Source organism: Trichogramma pretiosum, unplaced genomic scaffold, assembly GCF_000599845.2.
Source record: "Trichogramma pretiosum strain Unisexual culture from Peru unplaced genomic scaffold, Tpre_2.0 scaffold22, whole genome shotgun sequence".
Lineage (NCBI taxonomy): Eukaryota > Metazoa > Arthropoda > Insecta > Hymenoptera > Trichogrammatidae > Trichogramma > Trichogramma pretiosum.
The window spans coordinates 1,583,921-1,603,483 of NW_019640932.1; the positions used below are offsets into that span (position 1 = coordinate 1,583,921).

The 19,563-nt window shown below is 48.0% G+C and overlaps 1 protein-coding gene across 2 annotated transcripts; it reads left to right on the forward strand.

Moving 5' to 3' along the window:
- The first annotated feature begins 94 nt into the window (after window positions 1–94).
- Window positions 95–19,522, forward strand: LOC106648967 (unconventional myosin-Va). Of its 2 annotated transcripts, XM_014366197.2 has the most exons (14): window positions 95–709; window positions 11,039–11,463; window positions 11,528–12,620; window positions 12,692–13,764; window positions 13,849–14,053; window positions 14,818–15,387; window positions 15,460–15,786; window positions 15,857–15,965; window positions 16,104–16,462; window positions 16,554–16,647; window positions 16,763–16,831; window positions 16,970–17,413; window positions 17,487–18,187; window positions 18,268–19,522. In XM_014366197.2, exons 1-14 carry the CDS (start codon window positions 683–685, stop codon window positions 18,385–18,387), a joined length of 5,616 nt encoding a protein of 1,871 aa, XP_014221683.1. In that variant the 5' UTR covers window positions 95–682; the 3' UTR covers window positions 18,388–19,522. The 2 variants fall into 2 exon arrangements, with proteins under 2 accessions (XP_014221683.1, XP_014221684.1); XM_014366198.2 differs by lacking the exon at window positions 16,763–16,831 and having other exon boundaries at window positions 96–709.
- Window positions 19,523–19,563: the final 41 nt, after the last annotated feature.

Below are 19,563 nucleotides of genomic sequence, written 5' to 3' on the forward strand. Positions count from 1 at the left end.
CGCGGTCCGCGGAGGCTTAGGTCGACATCGGCACTCGCGAGCTACATATAGGTAGTTGCTTCGGTTCAGTCCTCGTGTGTAGCCTGTGCTGTGTACTACGGCGCGCTGCCTGCCGCCGCTGCTGCAGGCCGCACGAGAGCCGAGAGGAGGTGGGAGTGCGCGCGCGCGCGCAGAAACGGCACAAACTCCAGCCAGCAGCGGCGGTTGCGAGTCTTTGGCAAATACAACACGACTGAGAGCGACTTTAGTCACTACTCGGGATTCGAAGCGGTACGAGCGCGTGCGTATATAGGCGTGTGTATACAGTTCTGCAGACAACACCACTGCGTGCTGCATTATATACTTGCACACATATCGCGCGCGTACGAGTGCAATCCTCCGTGTACAGCAGATCCTCGAGATCGTCCTGCGCGACGACCGCGTCTTGTTGTGTTGTCGGTGTCTGCGTGCCTTTGTGTCTCTGTGTGTGTGTGTGTAGCTGTGCGAGTCGCAGTGCGATTCTGTGTCGTTTTCTGGTGTTTGGCCTCAAAGATAAGATCATGTGCCGAGTGTCAAGCAGCAGCAGAAAAAGTTACCACGTGGGACCAGTAGCAGCAGTAGCAGTTGTGGTTGCGTTCTTTGACGCGAGTCGACGGACGACAGCTTCGAGCCAGATCGCTTGAGGACAAACACCACTGTAAACATGACGACCAACGAGCTCTATGTCAAGGTGATTGCACGGATCGCTCTTACGAATGTCTCGAAATCGTCTCCCGATATCCTGCATTATTATTAGCTCGTCGCACGTACACACGTATCTTTTGTCGCTCCCCCACCCCCGTCGTCGGTATGCGCGGCTGCCTGTTATTCCTTTGTATATGCCATCTCCACCACCCGAGTTCAGCTGCTATATGCGATCTTTCCGCTCCTTCGGGCCTGTGTGTACTGTGCGGCTTGCTCCTCGCGCCGATTGGCACATTTCGGAGCGTTAGCTGACCCCGAGCAGCGCCTTTGTGCATATACGCGACGCTATATCGCGATGTATGCGATCTTCTTCCGTAATTTTCCAATGCCGATCGACGCCCCTGTCCTTTCTCGGCTGTTATACATTTTTTGTCTTTTATCGAATTTCTTGTACCGGCTCGTGTGACTTTTTGCTTTGTCGTTTGTTGATGAGCAGAAGCTCTCGCAGCTGTCGCCGAAGATGCTTGTTTTTAAGCGCTCGACGCGATCTAACGCAAAAACGATCGTCGCATTGGGTCGCGCAGCGCGATAAGATACACTTATAACGTACAATAATAAATGCGAATTTCACGTTCTTCCGCGTTAAAAAAAAGTTAGCGATGCGTCAGCGCGATTACAAATTATGACAATCGGCTCTCTTTCTCGCTCTTTCTCCGTCTCGCTCCCTCTCGCTCCGATAAGAATTGCCGCCAGGTAATTTATGTCTTCATTGAACACGACTCGTTTTATAACAAAACGTCATTAAAAGTCGAGCAATTACTGCCCGCAAAATTTCGAGCTACGAAGTAATAATGCGACGTTTCCTTCGAGTTGTATCGAGATCGCAGATCTCTTCGATTTTGTACGATACGTGCTCGGTCATTGTTGTCGCGGATTTGTAGGCCACGTGCTTCTGTGTATACAACGTGCGAAACTGCAAAGGTTTACCGTATGCACATATAGACCTACCGGCTCTACTCAAAAGAGTTGACCCGGTATGCGGGTTTAAATGGGTCACGGTTACTTGTAATATATATATCAGCGTGAATATGTCCAGCTCGAATTTATTCACGAGTCAGAGTTGCGCGTTTTTTATCGACGATATAATGATAAAAAAGAAAAGAATCAACGAAGAGGATGATTTTGATCGCAGCCAAGCTGATCGATCGCGCCTACTATTCACGAGTACATTCTCTCGTGTCATTCTCCGTAATATAAAATACTACTAAATACCTTCATGTTGTATTTTTGTCCGGCGTGTTATATACGTACTATCGGACACGCGTGACTAGCTGATTTAGCGCAACGATACATGCTCGTACTTTGTACACGGAGCTAATTAATGACCTTACGTAGCGATTGATCCGAGTCTCGAGTACATACTCTTTCACATACGCAGAGGGAGAAAAGAAAGAAAAGCCATTGAGCTATTAAATTCGTGTGCGTACCGTATAACGTATCGTATAATTGGATATAAATACAGAGAGGGTTTCCCAGCCGAATGCAGCACGAACTGCCTTCGCATAATCGAACGATTTGCTAGCCATTTGACAGCTCGTATAACCGAGCCTGCCAATGTTTATCGTATGTCTACTTGCAGTTTTCGCCTCGTAATTCGCTTCCCCATTAATGCGTGAAAAAGTTGCTTACGATCGGACGCAGCTGCCGGTGTCGTCGTCGTCGTCGTCGAGACGTCATCGCAATTTTCCAGAGAGCAATGTGAAAAATCAATATCGCCACGCCGGGAGGTGGTGTGTGACGCGCGCGACGCCTACGCCGGCCTGCATCTCTCGCCTATTATATATAGATATACAAATACAACGTGCACATTGCTCTTTATGTACATTTTTCGATTGGCGTTTTAATACGAAGCTTGCGCGCGTGGGTGGGTGGTCGAAACGAGATGCTGCGGACAATTGCTATTATCGAATCACGAGCGGCGGCTGTGACCCGCTCACAATCGCAGCTAGCGGAAGAAACACGAGCAGCAGCACACATTTCGCGTTATCCATTTACAGTCGCGCGTCCTGCACCGCTTATCTGCGCCCATACGTCTATATACGCGCGCGCGTGTGTATATATGCGCAGTTGAGAAAGCAGAAAATAACTAATGACACTTAGCCCAGAGGTTTTATCGGTTTGAGCATATCGTGTGTGCCGCTTATATGTAGCTCTGCAGCAGGCGAGCTGTGCGCGACCGTGGCAAAATTCGTATGTGATATAATGCCGCGCGGTGAAAGTCCCTGTGCATTTTACACCCGCACCAAGAGAGCTGTACTCTACAGCAGCAGCTGCGGCTGCTATCGATGCAACGTATGACAGCTTGGAAAAATTGCCCTCTCGCGCCGAACGAGCTTCTCTTTGTCCACCAGAGAGAGAGAGAGAGGTGCTCGTAAAGTAACAGCTGTTAACGGCGCTCACATTTTATACGTACGGAATCACGTGCGTACGATTGAATTAAATTTGAGAGGCAAGATTTTAGCATACGTCAGTTGCAATACGATAAAGACGGATCGATGGTTCGAACACACACTTTCTCCAAATGCTCGGGATACGTTTTGACGTTTTTTGACACCTCAACGAACGACCGATTTCAAAGTACGTCATTCACGCGCATCGGTATCAAAAAATGCTACCGGTTTAATGAGCTTATATTGACATAACGATTCAGGAGCGATCGTTTGCATTATATCATACATATTATAACTCGATAAAACGTTGGAGCTCGGGGCTATTTGGCACACGGTACGCTGACCTGCACACATATATTGTAAATAACGCTGAAGTTGATACAGCCTTAAGGTTTTTTACCGATCTAGTTTCCTCTCGTTGCCAAGCATGATTTACGAATTTTTCGTGTGCACGATTTTTATAATAGAATTTCATTTTTTCCACGCAAAACTAGCTGATGCATAAAAGTTTAAAGATACGAATGTCAATGGGAAAAGCCAATGGGTACACATATAATGCCGATACTCGTGAACGTTCTTTTTACCATACTATATCAGGTCCATGTATCGTCAGCAAAGCTGGCTAAAGAGCACAGAATCCCATAAAGGTCGAACATGCCACAAACGAATGCACGCCATACGTTCGTACAGATGTGTGTGTTTATGTGTGGGTACATGTTCGACATGATTTCCTAGTGGTGCTCATAACGATAAAATTTGTATATAAGGTATACCGCGTGGCGCACAGCTAACTCTGAAAGCGGAGAAAGAAACAGAGGCAGAGCAAGAAAAAAAGAGAGAGAAAGAGAGATTGAAAGTATCATGCACGCTGCCATATAGTTTACGGGGATATACACGGGAGTAAAAGGTATATGTATCGCAGAGCTCGTGGCAACAGCAGCACAATTCGAGGCGAAGGTATACGCTCGCACACATACTACACATATATACAATACGAAATATGCTCCGATCCGCTGCGAGTTGGCCAGATAAATACAGCAGAGACCAATGGCTCTATTTTCTCTCTTTCGCTCTCTGCACGCGGAAGCCGACGCGAGTCGCGCGCCTACGGATACCTTATATTATACGAGTGTCCGTCCGCGGCTTGAAATTCGAATGCTATATACATATATCGTATAAGCTCGACAAAAACGTCGCGTTAGCACATGTGAAGGCTCGCGGGAAAAGAAAACGTCTGGGGAATATAATAAGTCTTGAATTCTCGAAAAAGCTATGCGCGCTCGCTTATACACTTGCTTACTATACGCCGAGGAGAGAAGAGCGGGCGCGCTCGCGGACTAGGAAACAATTACCTCGAGCTACCTGGCGTAATAGACTGTACAGTAAAAGACAGCGGCGGTGGCGGCGAGGGTCCCGCTATACTTGCGTCTCTTTGCTATTCTCTGGGATATATACACGCGTTTTTTTTCGTTCCTCTTGTAATACCTAGCGGTCTGGCTCAAGGGCTGGGCATCCAGATCTCGCGCATACCTATCCACATATCATGGCAACAGCAGTCCTCTATACCGCGTGTGAAACTTGCCTCGCTGCACCTATATAATAATACAGCCGCTTTAACACTCGGTTAAATTTCATTTCTTTTTACCTCTCGCCCTGCGGACGTTGCCGCCGCTGATCATCGATACAACACGTAACGAAGGCAGCCATATCGACGCTGTTAAGGAAGAGTAGCACGTTTCTATACATTTTTAAATGTAAACGTGCTAGTCTTCCTTAACAGCGTCGATATATACAATTTGCGGTCGTTGCATCGGGCCTTGCAACATCCTCGATGTCTCGACCGCAGGCGCCCCGTACTTTTCGTATATAATGTAATGATGCCGTGTTGCTACGGAGCTATATTTCCATTTGGGCTCTGAAACCTCGTCGTCGACACGAGGCGAACGATTGATTTTTTCGACTCGTGCCAAAGCCATACATCGCAGATAAAGTACTGTGTATGTGCTATTGCAAAATCCAAGAACGACCGATAAGATTGTGCTTGGTACACGATCGTCGACTCGAGTTCGACGACGGTGTTATAGTTGTGATTGTAAGTATACGCGTGCCGAATTATAATCCGACACTTGGTTTGTAGGGATTACGTTCGAAAACTCGGAAACTGGAAAATTCGGTAGCGCGTGCAATAATTACAGTCGCGGAAAACGAGAAATAATCAGCTCGCTCGCGTTATAATACGAGCTAAATCTTACTGCATGCAGCTACTTTTTAAGTGCCGCGAGTGGCTCGAGATGAAAACGCGCTTTTATGTACCGTATAACGTATATATATGTATGTATACGCGCCATGCGCACACGCACTCAGCTAAATTAAAATGATTGTTAAGAGATAATAGCGTGGAGCAACAGTCGAAGAATAATCCGTGTAAATAACCGCTTTAATAAGTCACTTTCACACACGTTTGGACGTGCGTTGTGAGCTGCTGCTGCTGCTGACCGACGAGAAGAAAAGCGCACCTAAGGCGCATAAACGGAGTGTGCGGCGCCGCGTGCTGCTGCTGTTGTGTGCTGCTAGCTTGATCCACGCAATATTATTACGAAAGTGTCTATATTCGACGGTCGAAGCGTGAATGAACCAAACATACGGTTTAAATAAAATATATCAAGTTTGTTATCAATAAAGTTATTTTGAAATTTTAGCGCCAGTGAAACGTAGTCATATGCATAATATTTTGTATATGTTACTGTGAGATAGTTTCACTAATTTTTATGTAACTTTATTAATCATTTTCTTATCAATTATTATGAACGAGAATAGAGTATGCTGAAAAATATGATGTAGATGACTTTGGATGACGTCTATGAACAAGTTGGAGCTTTCGCATATCATAAGCTCGTAAATAAATCACGTTTTTCGGGTACGCTGTGGCTGCCGAATATATAGACACTCTCTATTATTATTATATTTCAGCTACGATGTGTAAGCGAGCGATGAACGTGCGTGCGTGTGGTGCCTCGCGGTGCAAGAGGTGCACACTGCAGTTACGCGTCGTGGAGCTCCGTATTAGCGTCCGTACGCACCGGCGAACTTTCACGGATTCTGAACATATTTGTATCGCGAATAATAATATACATTTACATCTCGCGCTCCGTAAAATCAATCGTTCGCGCAAATCGGCTTCTCGGGAAATGTCTTGTGACAACTCGCTCATATAGTATATCGCGCAGGCACTCGGGGCGGAGTGCAGTGACCTGACGTCGAGCGATTTGGCCGTCATCGTCATCGTCGCTGTCGGCGCTCGTACCTATTGCAGCTCGATCGAGCGCGAGTCGCGGAGCGCTTCGGACGATCGACCATCCCATCGCGATTATACGATAATCCGGGAAAAGAAGCCTCCCACCTCGCCTGCAGCGATTGCCGAGTTTATAACCGCTCGGAAGCCTTAGGATTTACATCGGATTTCCGTCAACTTCGGCCTGGCCAATGGCTGGCTAAGGCTCTTGTGCTCTCATGGTTTTTTGCAAATTGTACTTAAACGCGCTGATTTTTCTTTATTTTGTATTGTCAATATAGGTCAAAGTTAAGACGTCTTTTTACTTATATCCACCTTTTCGGCAGCCGTCAATTTATAGTCTTGAAGGTCGTATTGGGCTAATAACATGCTAGCGAGCATTACTGTGGATAATGCATGTGACATTATTGTATTAGAGCGCGTGCGCTATTCTCTCTCCATGCAATATTGTTCTATTGCAGCGCGACAGATTCATGCATGCGAGCTATAGGTACGGTATCGTTGCGCAACGATCGTACGTATATAAACAAGCACTAGTTTTTTTTTTCCTTTCAATGCAGAGCGGGTCGAGTATATATAAACATATTTCACGGACCATATGATGATGAAAAAACAAAAAAAATCGTAATATACGCTAATGCGAGAGAAGCCGATTAGCGCGGCTATCGACTATACTCGTTAAATCCAATAATCGCTGCGCTATAATAAACGAATATATAATTAAATACCTCCTACCCGCACCCCCGTTACCATATTCAACCTTATAGCTGCTATGCTTTGCGCGCGAGTAACGTGGGAATCGGCAATTTTTTTTTCCTGCAAATCAGTTAGGTATAATATCGGTTGCGGCTACGCGATGCGTGTAACGAGCCAACGACTGCCATGGCGAGCTATGATGCGTGTCGTCTCTCTCTTTCTCTCTTTTTTGTGCTCTCTTATACGTTTCGCTATTGCTTATACGGCCATTTGCACCTTCGTTTTTTTTCTCTCGTTCCATCTTCCTCTCGTTTTTTTCATTCCATCTGTACAGTATGTATCACGTAATTGGGTCGCGAGGTTGCGCATGACTTGGCCAATCATGACAAGTGCAGCGACGATCTTGGATATATATTATTGTAATGCATTATCTGTGCAGCGCTCACGGTACGGAGGCCGTGTGGTTTCTGCGATGTGCCACTGTGCACGGCTCGCTCGATCGTGTCTGGCTTCGCTGCACACAGCATTGCAGGCCGCGTCGGGCAAATTTGTTATATATATACAAATGCTCGGAGACTCTCCGCGACGAGAGCGAAAGTTGTGTTATTGTCGTTCCGATCTCGTGTGTGTGTGTGTGTGTGTGTGTGCGAAAAAACCGATGAAGAATCTGTCGCAATGCCCTGACTAGACGTATATTATGCGCTCATGGGGGCGCTTTTGTTTCGGCGCGTGCACAAACGTTCTTCCGATCCTTTATATTATATTCGTGCTCGCGAACTGCTTTGACTGCCTGATATGGCGCTTATATAAAACGTGCCGCGTGTATTATATATGTAACAGCTCTCATTGTCGACTCGCTCGACTCTCTCACTAAGTCACAATCGAGATCATAATACACACATACGTGTACACAAGCATGCTAAGAAATAGCTCTCGGTTCTTTCTAGACGAGCTAGCGAATTTACGTGTTGTAATGTTTATTGTTTGACGCGCTCGCGCGCGTAAGCGGCTTTTTTCACTGGAAAGCCCATCGCGTAATTGTACCGGTGTACCTGCATACGCGTGCCTAGTGCACCGACATACATGGGAAGGAGTCGTAATACTCGCTACTGTGGCAGGTAATATAGAAAACGAGAGCTGCGTACGCGTCGGACTACTTGCTGCGACCCATAGCTATAAGCTGGCGCGCGTCTTTTCATGCTAATGCGCCGTAACCCGACTCTGACGCCGTAATCGTTGCACAACTCGAGCTGCATATATATCTGCGTATTTGCGTGTATGTATATGGTGTTTTAACATTTCCGCACGCACCAGCTGTAAGCAGCAGCAACAACAACACAGGTTTACCGCTTCGTTAGCTCAAGATGCACAACCGAACCTGCGTATACGATTACTGCGCACGACGCAAGCCCTTTTGCGTGGACTCACGCGCGAGATCGGCCATCGCGATCGGTAACGCTTCGCAGCTCGCAATCGGAACCAGCGATAACCCTGGCACGCATCACGTATAGCCAAAGCCGATGCGATATGCAAAATCGACGTAGCCGCGCACGTGCGATATTCCGGTTCTCCTAAGCGGAAAAACATACGTATAACGACAACAGCTATACACCTAGCGTATGGGTCATTGTTTTAAAATGTAATGTGCGCTCGTCGACGCGCCGGAATAACTAAAAAACTGCCTAGCTCTTCGGCTCGCCTGTATAATACAAAAAGTAACACGGCCGAGTCCCGTTATTACGAAACGATGGCTTCTTCTTCTCGTTCTCGATCGTATCCGATTCTTTCCCAACTTTGAGCCACGCCACCGACGCCGCTCGCGAGCTTTATTCCGTTCAAATCTCATGTACGAGGCACCATTCAGTACGCAAAAATCCCGAGTGTTTTGTTTACATTTTTACGTAAGCGCTCGCTTTAACAAGAGAGGATTCCTGACGCGCATCTTTTCTACTCCAAAGCCTTCGCTCGAACACCGAACGATCGCTGCGCCATGTCGAGTAGTTTTCAAAAGTACGGAGCAAGCGGCGATCGTGCACGATGGAAAATATACATAAGGAGCATTGGCGCGCTCTTGTAGTTTTATACTTATTGCCAACTCTTCATGCTGCACGGCGGCGGCTTTCGTTTTCGCGCCGGCTAATTCCCATCCTCTATTACTGCATAGCGCGCAATGACATAATCGCTCGAGGGAAAGAGTATAATGTTTATATGATTATTATTCAAGTAAAAGTTAGACGCGACTGATGCGTGTATTAAAATCGCTCAATTTTGTTGATTATCAAGAGAAGCGGTAGCACCTACAGACAAAATATAAAAAATGATCGAGTCTATTACGTATAGCGTAGAAATTTTTTTTGCAAGTAATTTTGGTTTTGGGACCTTTTTACCATGTACTACAAGATACCAAAATCGCGCCCAGATCGGGAATATACGTGCGCACGGTTTTATAAAAACGAATTATTTTGACCCATAGGTTAAGATTTAGAGATTATTATTTTGACATAACAAAATTATTATTTTTATGATGAGAACGAGGTATAAAAACTCAAGTGTATACAAATACTAAAATCGTTATGTGTAATTTCTTGCACTCTACATGATAACTTTAACAACTTTTTCGAAAAATGCCCTCGATGTTGTCAATTAAATGTTGCAAATGTCGGTAGTTTCCAAAATTTTGTCAATGGATCGCACCCCTCTTATTCTTTCGATAATTTTTAAATCAGCAGTTCCACTCTTAGAAATTGTATATCCCATAAGATATTTCATGTTCTGTTTTTCGAAGCAACAAAATTCTTGAATAATCGCTTTCCCGTTTTCCTTCTCCACGCAATTGAAGCTACGGTATAATAATATCGAAGTACACAAATTGAAATTCACGTATCCGACGATGAACTTGCAAATGCAAAAACTGTTCAATGGGATTGCGCGGGCTTATACTACGGGCACCCTATCACGTTCGTATATGCAATCATTGTGCAGCATCGTGCACGCGTATACAAAAAACCGCCGAAGGAATATGATTTGCTGGCGTTGCCCTTGTGATTTTATTGTTGCTTACTCGGTATTGCTTTATTGATTTTTCACGTAAAAAGAAAGGACGAGGAAAACATCGTCGATCGCGCACGTACATTTCTATATATTATTTATAGTTCGAGACTCTGATCGGCTTGGTCTCTCGAGTTTTGAATAGAGAGCGCAGTGGCAATTGTAAACATTATAATTGTTTCGTCATAAAGCCGACGTCGCGCACGATATTTATATATAACAACGATCGCAACGAGCACTTCCGCAATATAAAATATAATATATACAAGGCTTGACTTTCCTCGAGCTATAAAAGCGTCGATGCCACCGCGTACCCACTATTTATTATTATCATTATTTCTTCTTTCATCGTCTAAACATTTTCCTCTGCAACTCATAGCAGCTATGTATATCGTTCGATCATGACGATCGAGACTCGCGCGTCGCGATCGAGTCGCGCTCTGCGGAAGAGGAACATCATCGCATGTGGCGCCAAGTGTGAAAGCCCATCATCGGCACGTACATATATAATGCAATGCAGTATTCGAGTTCTCGTTCGCGCAAAGCCGAACCACGCGTTCAGAAAAGAATGGACTGACGCTGCTGCAGCGATTAATATCTCTCTCTCTCGGTTTTCCTAAGCTCGGCTGCACTTTCTCGCGACTGCAGCAAACGTGAACTCGCGCGCCCGAGTGCGCCTCCATTTGGAGCGAGCTGGCCTTATCAGCGCCGAAACATCTTTCCTTCTCTCTCTCTCTCTCTCTCTTTGCTCGACATGGTCCACGGATTGCCGCCTGCACCATACATAATGTACACAACGTATATAAATGTGATATAAAGATATTCCGCGTACTTTAGCGCACTGTATAGAGCTTGTTTTTACCTCGGTATGACCTTTGTGCATATGTAGGGCGCCAGAGTATGGTTCCCGCACGCGGAACGAGTCTGGGAGCTGGCCATCCTCCTCGAGGACTACGAGCCGAGCCGCAAAAGTCTCAGGCTCCAGCTGGAGGAGTCGAAGCAGGAGCGCAGCGTGGACATCGCCAAGGACGAGGATCTGCCGCCGCTGCGCAATCCCGACATCCTCCTCGGCGAGAACAATCTCACGTCGCTGTCGTTCCTCCACGAGCCGGCGGTGCTCAACAATCTGCACGTGAGGTTCCAGCGGCGCTGCATCTACACCTACTGCGGCATCGTCCTCGTCGCCTTCAATCCCTACAGCGAGCTGCCGATCTACGGCAACGACACCATATGGGCGTACAGGGGCCAGGCGATGGGCGACCTCGAGCCCCACATATTCGCCGTGGCCGAGGAGGCTTACACCAAGCTCGAAAGGTAACGACGCGTTGTATAATTTCGATCCGGAACATTTCAAGCGACGAGTTTGACGACGTTGCAGGGAGAGCAAGGACCAGTCGATAATCGTGTCGGGCGAGTCGGGCGCCGGCAAGACCGTCTCGGCCAAGTACGCGATGCGCTACTTCGCCACGATCGGCGGCTCGTCCAAGGAGACCCAGGTCGAGAAGAAGGTGCTGGCCTCGTCGCCGATCATGGAGGCCATCGGCAACGCCAAGACGACGCGCAACGACAACTCGTCGCGCTTCGGCAAGTACATCGAGATCCAGTTCAACAAGGCCTACAACATCGTCGGGGCGAGCATGCGCACCTACCTGCTGGAGAAGTCGAGGGTCGTGTTCCAGGCGCCGGGCGAGCGCAACTATCACATCTTCTACCAGATGTGCGCGGCCGCGCGCCGTCTGCCCCATCTGCAGCTGCTCGAGCTCGGCGCCGAGCAGCAGTTCCACTACCTGGCCCAGGGCGGCAGTCCCCACATCGACGGCGTCGACGATCTCCGCTGCTTCGACGAGACCATCACCTCGCTCACGGTGCTGGGCTTCAGCTCGAAGCAGCAGGACGACGCGCTGCGAATCCTGGCCGCGGTGCTGCACCTGGGCAACGTGAGGATCGAGCGGGCCGACGCCGAGAGCTGCCACATCTCCTCGGCCGACAGGCATCTGCTGGTGCTGCAGGAGCTGCTGGGCCTCGAGGCGGCCCCGATGCGCAAGTGGCTCTGCAATCGGCGCATCGTCTCGATGCGCGACGTCATCGTCAAGCCGATGAACGCCCAGGAGGCCCGCCGCGCCCGGGACGCCCTGGCCAAGCACGTGTACGCGCGACTCTTCAACTGGATGGTCGAGCGCGTCAACGCCAGCCTCGAGTCGCCGAGTCGCGGCAGTCAGTGCTTCATCGGCGTCCTCGACATCTACGGCTTCGAGACCTTCGAGGTGAACTCGTTCGAGCAGTTCTGCATCAACTACGCCAACGAGAAGCTCCAGCAGCAGTTCAATCAGCACGTCTTCAAGCTCGAGCAGGAGGAGTACCTCAAAGAGGAGATCGAGTGGACCTTCATCGACTTTTACGACAATCAGCCCTGCATCGACCTCATCGAGACCAAGCTCGGCATTTTGGACTTGCTCGACGAGGAGTGTAGGGTGAGTTGTGTTAAATTGTTAGTCGATCTGCCTGTCTTCGAGTTGAAATTTTATTATTATATCCTTTGCAGATGCCCAAAGGCTCGGACGCCTCGTGGGCGGAGAAGCTTTACGCCAAGTGCGGCAAGCACAAGCACTTCGCCAAGCCGAGGTTCGGCACGTCGGCCTTCCTCGTCGATCACTTCGCCGATCGAGTGCAGTACGAGACGAGCGGCTTCCTTGAGAAGAATCGCGACACCGTCGTCGAGGAGCAGATCGACGTGCTGCGCAACGCCGACAACTCGCTGCTCAAGAAATTGTTCAGCCCCGAGGACGAGGACAAGGAGCAGCTGGCAGCGCCCCAGCCGACCAAGAGGATCAAGGTGTCGCCGCACGTCAAGCCCGTGGCCAACAAAGCCACGAGCGCCTCGGCCGCCAAGAACCGCAAGACCGTCGGCTCGCAGTTCCGCGACTCGCTCAACATGCTGATGGGCACGCTGAACGCGACCACGCCGCACTACGTGCGATGCATCAAGCCCAACGACACGAAGCAGGCCTTCGAGTACAATCCGCAGCGGGCCGTGCAGCAGCTGCGAGCCTGCGGCGTCCTCGAGACGATTCGCATCTCGGCCGCGGGCTTCCCCAGTCAGCGCACCTACGGCGACTTTTTCCAGCGCTACAGGTGCCTCTGCCACTTCAAGGACATCAAGCGCGACGACCTGCGCGAGACCTGTCGGCGCATCCTCGCCCGCTACATCAAGGACAAGGACAAGTTCAAGTTCGGCAAGACCAAGGTGCTGTTTCGCGCGGGCCAGGTGGCCTACCTGGAGAAGCTGCGCGCCGACAAGCAGCGCGACGCCTGCCTCATGATACAGAAGACTGTGCGCGGCTGGGTGGCGCGCAAACGCTACCGCCAGCTGAGGCGCTCGATCCTCGGCCTGCAGCGCTACGGTCGGGGCTTTCTGGCGCGGCGCAAAGCCCGGGCCATACGCAGACACAGGGCCGCCACGAGGATACAGGCCTGGTACAGGGGCTGCGCCCAGAGACGCAAGTACCTTGGCATCAGAAAAACGGCCTTGGGCTTGCAGACCAGAGCCCGAGGCCTCCTGGCTAGGAGGAGGTTCAGGCACATGCAGGACGTGGCAGCCGCGACCAAGATTCAAAGGTGAGCTTGATCTCTGTTTACCAGCTGTAGAGTATGTGCTTTTTTTTTATAACCATATGTCCTCGGGACTATCTCGTCGCGCAGGTACGCACGCGGATATCTGGCGCGACTGGCCTGCAAGCGGAAGCTGGCCAAGATCGTGCTTGTGCAAGCCTGTGTGCGCAAGTTCCTGGCCAAGAGGCTGTTCCGGCGCCTGAAGACTGAGGCGCGCAGCGTCGAGCACGTCAAGTCGCTCAATAAGGGCCTCGAGATGAAGATCATCAATCTCCAGCACAAGATCAACGAATTGGTATGCCCGCGAGTTGGCCGAGTCACTTCATGGCCTGCCTTATCTTCGAGCTTATATCATAATGTTATTGTTGCTGTCTTTGATCCTATTAACTTTTTTGTTGTTCATAACTTATTTGGTTTGATCTAATTATTATTAACGCTTTTTGAAACGTACTTGCTATAACTCATTCGCCTCAATGTTTAATCTATTATATCATTTCACGTTGCTGGCCTTTTAGTCGATTTAACTCTGCTTGTTTGGCTAAAACGAATCCCCTAATCTTGTAACATTCATAAAACTTTTTTTGTTTTTTTTTTCAACTAAATTTCATCTCATTTCCAAACTTTTGATACTTACAGAGTTATGCCTGCAGATCGTACATTTACTTTTAATCCTTTACTGCTATTAGTTACCTGTAGAAATGATCCTTCTAAACGTAGCTTTTTTTAATACATTTGTTAAATTAATGTAGATTTTTCGTATAAATCATTAAGCCTATGTAGCCACTAACTAGCCGTAGTTAAATCGATGAATACATTAACAGTATGAAATTGTTGTAAAAATGTAGCTGAAAATTAATCAGAAGCCTCATTATCCTGTAGTAAATATTAAAAAATTGTTGATTCGTTGATGAAAATTCACTGGCCCGTCTTCTCGTCACGTGATTATGGCGTGTGCTCGAGAGGGGTCAGTCGAAGATAAGGCATACGCACGCACGTAGCCCACCACCGGGACAGACTTACCGCCTCCCTAAAGCACAAACCCATCTGTCCGCTTTGCAGACGAAAGAAAATCAGCATCACAAGGCGCTTCATCTGGAAGTGGGGGAGATGAAGGCCAAGCTGGAAGGCCACAAAGCCCTGGAAACCGAGAACAAAAAGCTCAATGCGATCCTGATCGAGAGGGACAAGGCCGTCGTCGCTCTGCAGGCGAGCCTGGACGAGGCGCGCCAAGAGACGCTTCGGGTCTCGCAGAAGCACGAGGCCGTGGTCGCGGACAGAGACGAGCTGGTGCAGAAGCTGCAGCGCGAGAACGAGCTGCTTCGCGTCGAGCTGAGCCAGTCGCAGACCGATCGGGCCAAGGTCGAGAGGCAGGACACGGACGACGACGAGCGCAAGCTCGCCATGTCGCGCCTGGCTCGCGAGAAAGACCTGCTGCTGTTCGAGCAGGACGAGGACAAGACGGCCTATCAGAGGCTGCTCAAAAATTACCACGATCTCGAGCAGAGGAACGAAATTCTGGAGCAGAAGCTGGCCGTTTACGCGCCGGGACATTCGAGGACCCTGAGCAACGCGTCCAGCGGAAGCGGGCCGAATCCCATGATCGAATTGCCACAGGACGATCACAATATCGTGAGTACAATTTTTAGTTTCGAATTTCGAGCTTCCGAAAGCGTAACACTGACCGTCGAACGCTTCGTGCAGGATTTCGGCTACGGCTCCGTGCGCTCGAGAACGTCGTCGAGTGCGCCTTACTCGAGGCTCGAGACCATCGACTGGAATCAGCAAAGTCAGCAAACGTCGCTTCAGCGTCACTCCGAGAGTCCTCCGGACGGCGTGAAGTCGCCCAGTAACGGAGAAGTTCCGAACAACACCAACCACGCGCCGGTCGACGTCGGCCTGGTGCTCAAGCTCCAGCAGAAACTCAAGGACGTCGAGAAGGAGAAGGGCCGGCTCATTCGAATGGTCGAGGGCTTCGAGAGGGTGGATAACTTCTTGGATGAACAATCGACGGCTCAAGACACATTCAGGGTAAGTAAAACTGTTGGTGAGAAATATCGAAACTAGACGGCCTTACATAAAGCTTACTTCCGAAAAACAGCTGAAGGAGCTGAAAGTGGAGAACGCCCAACTGAAGCGTGATCTGGGCATGCTACGAAAGAACGTGGCCGAAGCCGACTCAACGACGTCGGTTCCAAAGACTCTGATCGGTGAGTACCAAATAAGTCTAAATTACATTGTAAATTTTAACCAACCACCGATCTTGATTTGAGAAAAGTTTTTTTTTATTTTTTATCACTACTTAAGAATCAATTGTTTAAAAATGTTTTCCTTTTATCAATTTACAGAGCAATTCACGGCCCTGCAAGAGGAGCTGGAATGCAGACGCGAGGAATGCATCAAGCTGCGCAGCAAACTGGCCGAGAACACGCAGCGCATGGCCGAGGGCGACAGCATCATCGACGCCGAGCTCGAATTGGCCTACGACGCCCAGAAGAAGATCAATCGTCAACTGGAGAGCGAGCTGCAGGCCAAGGAGCGCGAATGGAAGCAGCAGCGCGAAGACTGGCGCGCGGAAATCGACCAACTCTACGAGAAGGTGGAGCGCCAGGAAAAACTCGTGTCGATCAACCTGAGCAAAGCACCGCAGACGCCGACCGAGGAATTTCTCCAGTACGAGATCACGAGGCTGACCGCCGAAAATTTGGTACGTTTTTCTACATTTTTTCCTCTCTTCGACTCTCCCTTTGAATGAGGTACGAGTGTGTGACTGATTCGATTTCCGATTTTCTAAACAGGAGCTCCAAGACAAGTACGATGAAATAGCAACCGAAGCACGAAAAATGAAAAAGGAAATCAAGCAACTTCAAAAGCGACTAAAGGAAGGCGGCCGTAAGTAAAATGCACCTCAAACGTATCTATTTTAAAACGCATAGAAGATGGTAAATTAATTAATGAAAATTCGCGTTGAACGATGTAATTGTTCTTTTGTAACGCTTACCTCCAGTCGACGTATTCGCAGACGAGTACAAAACAAAGGCACGACCTCGTGCGAAGCACAGGCACAAAGCCGATGGTGAGCCAACGTTTTTCAGTGCTGATGAATCTAATAATCATCCCAATGCATCGAATCGTCCATATTACATCTCTATCGTTACTAAACACAAAAAATATATTAAAAATGCGTGGCTTATAAAAATTGCATCGGTTGCAGTTGCGGAAAGCTCGAGCAACGACGCCATCAGTGGAATCGTGTCGTCGTCATCTTCGACGCGCCGAGGATCGTCGAGCAACGCCGACAGCGTATTGCCAGCGGGTATGATTCGCAAAAAGGAGCGCGACTTCGAGGGTATGTTCGAATTCAGGAAGGAGGACGTGAGCCTGATCGCGCGCCACCTCATCGCCGAGCTGAATCCGCGCACGGCCATCACTCTGCTGCCGGGTCTGCCGGCCTATATACTCTTCATGTGCGTGCGTCACACCGATCAAGCGAACGACGGCGACAAGCTGCGGGCCCTGCTCACGGCCTATCTCGACACGGTCAAGAGGGTCGTGAAGAAGCACAGCGACTTCGAGGTCAGCGTGCTCTGGCTCAGCAACACCCTGAGACTGCTGCACAACATGAAACAGTACTCCGGCGACAAGCCCTTCCAGCTCGGTAAGTTACATTTATCGGCTGAATTATGCTTGGAAATATTCGGCCGTGACAGGATCGCTGCTTTTTTTTACAGAAAACAGCCCGCGACAGAACGAGCAGTGCCTGCGCAACTTCGAGCTTGGCGATTTCCGTGTCGAGCTGAGCAACGTGGCTTTCTGGATCTTCAACAACGTCGTGGACCATCTGAAGGAGCGCGTCCAGCCGATGACGGTGCCGGCCCTGCTGGAGCACGAAGCGATCGCCGGCCTGGACGCGAGCAGACCGCGTTCGAGCTCGACCACGGGCCAGGACGCCGAGGCACTGAAGCAGCGGCTCAATCGGCTCATCGACGAGCTCACCAGGATCCTCAAGCAGCTCGAGTTCCACGGCATCGATCCCGAGATCTCGGTGCAGATATTCAAGCAGCTCTTCTACTTCATGTGCGCGAGCGCGCTCAACAATCTGCTGCTGCGCCACGAGCTCTGCCACTGGACCAAGGGCATGCAGATCAGATACAACCTGAGCCATCTCGAGCAGTGGGCGCGCGACTATCGCCTGGTGCCAGCCACCGACGCCCTCCAGCCCATCGTCCAGGCGGCCCAGTTGCTGCAGGCGCGCAAGAGGGACGAGGACGTCGACGCCGTCTGCGACATGTGCAGCTGTCTCAGCGCCAATCAAATCGTCAAGATACTGAATCTGTACACGCCGGCCGACGAGTTCGAGAGCCGCGTGCCTCAGTCGTTCATCAACATGGTGCAGATCAAGCTGCAAGAGCGCAAGGAAAATTCCGATCAGGTGAGCTATATATACCCTTTTCGAGGCTTTGCTTCTTATGCGACTTTTGAGCGAATCGTAATGGACCGATTTTTTTTCAGCTCCTCATGGACCTCAAGTTTGCCTATCCCATCAGGTTCCCGTATCATCCATCCAACATTCGCTTGGAGGACATCGAAATACCAGAAGTACTCAATTTACCCATGCTCAAGAAAATCTAATGCACTTCGAAGACTTGATATTTGCTTAGAGTATAGCTAATTTTACACTGTATTAGCTCTGAATAGAGAGTTATCGAATTTTACGTCGGCGCAAATTTTAAAATGTGATCCGTGGTCAAAACCCGAGCTTTAACTTGTTATATGTATTTATAATCGATTAAAACGGCTGAAATTGTATTTGATAAAATATAAAAGGAAATGTGCATATTAATGACGTGGCAGAAAGTGAATGCTTTTTATTAAACGTCAGAGTACAAATTTATATTTATCTTCTTGAGATATCTTGCAAATGGCTTAAAGTGATCAACTATTTTGAATGTGCCTGAGTAAAAAAATACAGATCTCTAAAGATAAGCTCATATATTTTCTATTCAAGTACTATTTAAAGAGCGTCAGAAAATCCAATTTTGAGAAAAAATGTTTTATATAATACTTTTCCAAAATTACTCATTGTACTAACGGTTTATAAAATGAGACATTTTTTCGGATTATGTAAGGTCGACTGTACAAAGTAGAATATTAATTTTACGCACAAAATTCTATGTCGAAAGGTCCCTCTTCTCGATAAAAATGATGAATTTTAATTGATGAAAAATCTAAATTTATAACTTTCATAATTTCGAAAATGTGAATTCGATGCCTAAACTAAATTTTTAGGGCTGTGCTTTCGTACGTTAATCATGTATAGTTGTATAGATTTATACATTTTTGGAATCTAGCATTCTTTAAAAATTGTTATTGTTTATTTTGAATCCCAGTGGGAGTAAAATGTAGTTAATTCAAAAGTACTATAACTGTACACACCATTAGAAAAATATATTGTACAAATATATAGTATATTCATACGTTTATTTATAAGATTTAAGGGTCATGTATATTTTTTAAATCAAAAATTACCTTTTTTGATAATTTGAAACGTAAAAAGATGTATTTATTTTCGCACAAGCTAATTTACTTAGTGCCATTGAGTGACGCTTTTCAATAAAAGCGCTGAAAATTTTTCTTCATTCGACACTTGCCAAACATTGTTCATTATGTGCCGTTTAATTGTACGTATTAAGAAAAAAATCGAATGTAACGAACATGTGCCTATTTTAAAATAAGTTTCAATAAATTAGCAACTGTATTGGAATTATTTAAACCTTGTTTCAAGAACTTTTCTACTATATGAATAGT